This window comes from Plodia interpunctella, chromosome 16 (assembly GCF_027563975.2).
Source record: "Plodia interpunctella isolate USDA-ARS_2022_Savannah chromosome 16, ilPloInte3.2, whole genome shotgun sequence".
NCBI lineage: Eukaryota > Metazoa > Arthropoda > Insecta > Lepidoptera > Pyralidae > Plodia > Plodia interpunctella.
In genome coordinates this window covers 8,289,158-8,295,763 of record NC_071309.1, presented here as the reverse complement: position 1 = coordinate 8,295,763, position 6,606 = coordinate 8,289,158, and the positions used below count along the sequence as shown (strand labels likewise).

Sequence of the window (6,606 nt, the reverse complement as noted above, 5' to 3'; positions counted from 1 at the left end):
CTATACTTAGTGACCTCAACCAAGTTTTCACGAGGACTCCATTGGAAATAAATGGAAGTATATGAAAACTACTACATCTCATCATTTTATTTGTATCATTCTTGACAGGGTGGCCGTGGTCAACATGGTTTTTTATTCTGGGAGGCAGGTGTAGCTCGCCGTACGATGTCCCGCCATCTCTGCCTACTTATAGTCATCCTGGTGCACTCGAGTATAGGTTCCCCCACCAGCGACTTCACCTGGTCAGTCCATTTCATTGGCGACCCTCCGCGCGGCCTAGTGCCTTCAACCTTGCGTTGGACAACGAGACGCTCGATCGAGTCATGGTTACGTCCCGAAATGTGATCAAACAGCTTAAAAAAAACTACTACACATGAGTCAGATTTCTGTTGATGTGTCATGAGGCACGAGTAATATTCGAACCTTTCAATCACAAGACGGTCTTAACAACTTGAACACCACCGCTTCATGGGATGATTTGTACTGTTGCAAATAAAACATAAATTACCTACGGAATTCTCATTGTTTCGTTTCAATATCATTTTTTACTTAACGCATTGTTTCCACTTTTTTTTATCTCAAACGTAATATGCTTAAATATATTTCTAATATTCAAATGTGTAGTTTTATATGCGTTCCATGTTTATAATCTACTCAATAATAGACTCTATGATCTGGTAATAACGGCGATTTTGCAACCATTTATGTCTGTTGATGTGCTGTTGACTGTAGTTATATATACAGTCAACAGCACATCAACCTACTCAAATTCGTTGCAAACTCGTCGCTATTACAGCGCCGCCATAGAGGTTCATGACGCGTAACTTGATGTGCTGTTGGCTGTACTTACCCACGTCACTAGATTTTCGCCTGGGACTTCGACCAATGATATGTGAACTTTCCCCACTACTATGAATATGAATCAATCAGCGCATTGTTAATACTCCGTTTGAAGTTTTTGAAAAAATATTATGAATGAGGACGGGTGGTTTTCTCTTCTTCCTTGCGTGTCTTTGGCATATGACAACGAGAACAAGTTTATTCCAAAAAAAATTCGGCTGTTTGGTCAACTCATCCCACAACACAACTTTATAGACAATATCACCAGTTAATCAATTTTGAATCGGTTGACTCATCCCATTAACATTAGGATTTGTACGAAAGAGTAAGTATATTTTACGGCAAAACCGAGCGCGGTTAGATCTAAGTATAGCCGGCTATACCCCGAGACCGGCTCTCAGTTTGTTGCACCTACTCCCGTATTCGTTTCGGGATAAAATTACAATAATATGTTATTCCGTGTTATGCTCTACCCGTGTATCAAGTTCCATAATAATCCGTCCATTATATTCTGCGCGAACGAACAACAAACATACATAAACACATACGTCCTCACAAACTTTCGCATTTATAATATATGTGAGGATCGATATTATATCATTATTATTATTATGAAATAAAATATAAGATGTTAAACTTAGGTTTTGTTTTATTACATAGTCCAGAAGCCAATTCTCGTTTGAAAGCTTAAACATATTTTTTATTACATAGTAATTACATTTCTTAATTATTATTTTTTATAACAGCATAGGGCTAAATATTTTGACCTATTTAAGAATGAAATTCATTGATTCCACAGAATATGATTGTTATAAATAATATATGTTTACAATTTGGAGTGCAACATATACTGACACAGTCTGCGTAGAAATGTCCAATAATAGTTTATTTATTTACATTTTCATTAACAATGCTACATAACCTATTTATTTATTTTGTTTATTTATTATCATTTTAGAGACAATACAATAAAAAACAATACACATAATGCATTAGGCTAAAACCACAGAAACAACACTAAATAATTGTTACAGAATCTAGGTATATGTTTCTGTAAGAATTCCTATGTGTCATTATTTACTCAGATGAGTAAAATTGAACATGTAATAATTTTCTATGTAAATTTTCACTTTTGTTTTCTTACAGCTGTGTCTGTAATAAAACAAGATATACCTAATCCAAGCAAGCCCATTCATAAGTTCAGTGCTCCTTCGGTTATCGGCTTTTTCAGATTAAATATTTTGTTATTTTAATGTGGAAAATTGCTTACGAATTTCATACAATTTGTTTTACATTGACATGCACTTTTCATGGAAACCACTTACCACATATTGCGGTAAATCGAGATGGAAGATGTTATATTCAATTTTAAACATCTTATTTTATTGAGACTTTGCTAGTTCTTTACATTATATTTTCGGTGGGATAACTGTTTACTATCGGAATTATAAACATCGAATACTTAGTGCACCTGTCACAGAGTGCTCATTTATGTATTTATTTAAGTAGGTATTATTAGAGAGCTTGTATACCTTTTACGAAACACGAATGTCACCAGAAGAATTGAATGTTCCATTTCTATTGTAAACATAACTTAAGACTAAAATCGCATTAAAAACTATGTTCAGCTGTTATATTCATGTTTGTATTCACCTTACCGAGTAAGTAATATCCAAAAATACTTCGGTATACCTATATATATGTATATATACTTAGTAATACTATAACTACTGCTAATGGCCATATTTGAATACTTCTATTATTAACTATTTTTTACATAGACAAAATAGAACGTGTAATACTTATATAAAAATTATATCTATATAAATTACTCGTATTGTACTCAATTGACTAAGGTCGGACTCCACATGGACCATAGATTTAATACTTCCTTGTAGGTATGTATCCTTGATCAGTCCAAAACCATTGCGAATTCACCGCTATTGCCGTTACATGGGGCAAATTTACGTGCAGTTGACTGTACATTAGTTTTCAAAATTAAAAATCTTTACGCTATTATATTACAGTACCGTTTGCCCTTTCGACTTTAAAAGGGTATTACGTAAGTAACTTTTTTATTAATTTACATAATATGCTGTATAAATTAGTTTCAGTTTTTTTAACAAAAAAAAATATACAAAAGACTTTCGCAACCTCAAGTTTAGTAAAATACAGTAGTTACCATGCCGACATATCAAATTAGACGCAGTATTCCTTCCATAGAAATCTATTATACTGCAGTAGTGGCTTAGGTACCTACATACGGAATATACTTAGATAAATTGAAATTTAACTATACAATTCAACAAGAACTAAGTGCGAAAATGTTAAAATTATTTTTCTTATAATAGGAGGTAATGCGTAATCTTACTTGAGAAAATGCATGCCATTAAAGGAACAGCTAGGATTCTTATCCGTACGTAGCTCATTGTATAACGCAACGCATAGTATTCGCAACGGTAGTGTAACACGAACGACCTATGCAATTTGACTGTAAATATTGCTTGGTAACCAGCATTTTATCTAGATAGATAATAAAATAAAATCATCCATATAGTCATAGGTCAGGTATTTTCTTAGTAGCGATATTAAGGCGAACGAAACTGAGGCTGAAAGCTGTAAATTAAATAGTAACGGTACTGTATGTACCTACCGGTAAAATAGATAGTTGAAACAACTACTTACACGAGTCAGGCGTACCGAATTCGTCTCGACTTCTCCTGGAATGATGCTGGTTCGATTCCCACTAATCCCAAGATATGATCAATAATAAATATATCATAGAACTTTTTCTTGAGAAATCTGACTACATGTTACGAAATTCATATGAACGAATTTCGAAAAAACTATTTTTATAAATAAGATATTGTTAATAACGATATTTATTCGTAGAGTAAGATTGATTTATTTATTTATTTAAGACCCCTGACTGCAGTAGTCTGCAAAGTTATCGACTTCAAATTTTGCTATGCAAAAACCTAAGGAACCTAAACAAGAAAATTGTGCAACATAACAAGAGCATAATATAAACTGATCATTGAATGCGTACGAAATACGGGTGTCGAAAAAATTGGATATGGAGAATGACTGGACGTCTTTAGAGCTGCCTATCCAAAGTTGGAGGACTTTGTACCTGGTGATATTCTGAAGCTTATGAAGTCCTTCACACTGTCTCACGCAATACAGGCATAACATTTAAATTTGACACTAGAGTCAACTAGTGGATCTAGGGCTGGGTACCGTGAAACGTAAAACATGTAGCACGTCATCGCGTCCAGACGTTCTTGCTTTTTATTTTTACACGATGCGTAAAGGATATGGGACAAAGTAAGTATAGGACGTATATTAGGACGTATACAAAGAGTCAGCAGGTAACGTGTTACGCGTTTCTATATTTCGTTGTAGCTGATAGGCCTTCTAGTGACCCTCATCCATGAGAAATGGGTGTTTCCTTCTCAGAGTGCTTCAACCACTGCGGTCGCGCTGTCATTCCATTCTTTTTAATTTATACAAAGAATGGACGGATCGTAATAACGACGCGGCCGCAGCGGTCGAAACGCTCTGCGTACCACCCATATAAAACTTTATAGAAGGGTTTAGATATAAGGTTGAATTTCACGACCGTATGAACGCGGCGTGTAGCGTTAAAATTAAACATTGATAAAATTAACATTGTACCAGTACTTATTTATAAAATAGGATAATTAAATTGATTACTGTGTATGGTACAGTTTTTGTTTATGGTACTCGTGAAATTCACCCATTAACCCTATTATTCATAAAAAAAGTTAAAACATACTCTAAGCTGAAATACGTTTTGTCTCTTTCTGTCAATTTCAAATATTATAAAGTGCGATAGTGACAAAACATATTTTCGAACATGTGACTTGCAATAAAGAATCTGAATCTGAATGTTTTAACTTTTTTATAAATTACAAGGCAAATTTCTGGATTAAAAACAGTTGCATTTGAAAAAGATTGAAAACTTATATTCGAACAAACTATTGTTTAATTTAATACTAAACTATTTGTTTCAAAACACCTTGTCTTATCAAAGTCTGGCACTCGGATGTAGGTAAAAAATGTCTACTATTTTTCTTTAACATTATCACATCACCATCCTCCAATTCCAACTTGCCGTAGTCCGACAAACACAGCACTTCAATGTACAGCGATTTAGGTGGTTTCAGATTCTCCGTAAGATCTATACCGCTGTAGCCAATGTCTGCTCCGAGGGATCTCATGTATGATGCTAGATTCGTTGAATATTTTGAGAACCAATTATATTCGTCATCCGACAATAGCTCCCTGACGTCGGACGGCAAGGCTGAGCCGAATTCCCATCGTAAAGTTTTAATTTTATTCATTCGACTGTAAAGGTATGCCAGAAGACAACGTTTATTTCTTTCTAGTGCTGAATGTCTTACTTGCACAGTTGTCCATAATAACTTGTTCTCTGATGATGCATTTCTGCCAACAAATAGGGACTATATTAGGTTGAAGAGGTATGTGTGTCTTAATATACCTACTATAAATAGGGAATTTCATTTATTTAGACTATAACAAAAAGTAATAATATGTATAAGTATGTATGTATAATTAGAATAATAGAAATCGACGACCTCGGTGGCGCAGTGGTAATGTTCTTGCCACTGAACCGACAGGTCCCGGGTTCGATCCCCGGTCGGCTCATGATGGAAAATGATCTTTTTCTGATTGACCCGGATCTTGGATGTTTATCTATATATGTATTTGTTATAAAATACAGTATCGTTGAGTTAGTATATAGTAGTCTCGAACTTCCCAAAGTATTGAGACTTGTGTTATGAGACGAGACTTGTGCTAGCTCAATCTGTGTGATTTGTCCTAATATATTTATTTATTTTAAATATTGGCTTTGCAAATTAATGACAAAGTATTTGGATGACAGTTGTCTTTGTAAATTTTCAAAAATAATTCAGTTTGATAACTACTAATTTCTACAAGTTGGAGGTGCTTGGGCCATTTCATATCACAAACCATGCAGCAGAAGAAGTACAGTTGCGACCCTGTGTTAGCAAACAAAACACAGGATAAGATGATCAATGAATGGAATGTCAACAGTTTTAAAACAGATTAGATAAAATATCCAAACTTCAATGAGCCTAATGAGCCTATTTAATGTGTTATAAAATAAAATAAATAAATAAATACCATGAAGTATAAGCTACTTACGCATCATTCATGTTCATGTTGAAAAGCACTTTCATTTCTTCTAAGATTTGACGAATTTTTTCATCCTGGAATTATTATAATATGAATATTATAACAGAACAGGACTTCGATAAATAATGTAGACAATGTCACTGCAAGTTTTGACAAGTTTTGGTCAATTTTTAGATTATTTCAAATAAACGAATAAAAAAGTAGATCTAGGTAAAATAATATATTTTAAGTACTTATTCTAAAGCCAACCCCCATTAATTGTATTGCCATGAGATTGTTATATGGAATATTATTAAAATAGGTACTAATATTATGTTTGTACTAAGTTAAAGCAGCAAATTTTACAAGTAATGATGCTCACAGACATGAAAATATATAATTATGTACTCACATTGAATGGGTCAATGGTATCTGGATGGCGCTCAGCTTCTTTTAATAACTCTATAACTTTTTCGGCAAACATTTCATTTAAAAAACCTATCTATTATATTACAACAACAAAACAAAACAGCAGGTAATAATGTCAACTGAACCATCCATCCATCAAAATGCAATCAAGTG

General features: G+C 33.7%; 1 protein-coding gene across 1 annotated transcript; it reads right to left on the bottom strand.

The window, feature by feature from the left end:
• Nucleotides 1-1,276: 1,276 nt before the first annotated feature.
• On the bottom strand, nt 1,277-6,603 carry LOC128676425 (DNA replication complex GINS protein PSF1-like). The gene is made up of 3 exons (XM_053756526.2): nt 6,437-6,603; nt 6,055-6,119; nt 1,277-5,310 (listed from the first exon to the last, which is right to left on the bottom strand). Exons 1-3 carry the CDS (start codon nt 6,506-6,508, stop codon nt 4,860-4,862), a joined length of 588 nt encoding a protein of 195 aa, XP_053612501.1. The 5' UTR covers nt 6,509-6,603; the 3' UTR covers nt 1,277-4,859.
• Between the last annotated feature and the right edge of the window lie 3 nt (nt 6,604-6,606).

Bases quoted from the DNA above. Each gene is read 5' to 3' on its own strand.
- LOC128676425 (XM_053756526.2), bottom strand. From the start codon at position 6,508: ATGTTTGCCGAAAAAGTTATAGAGTTATTAAAAGAAGCTGAGCGCCAT. The intron at 6,120-6,436 runs GTGAGTACATAA...TAATAATTCCAG, and splicing joins ATACCATTGACCCATTCAAT to GATGAAAAAATTCGTCAAAT. The intron at 5,311-6,054 runs GTAAGTAGCTTA...ATTTGTTGGCAG, and splicing joins AACATGAACATGAATGATGC to AAATGCATCATCAGAGAACA.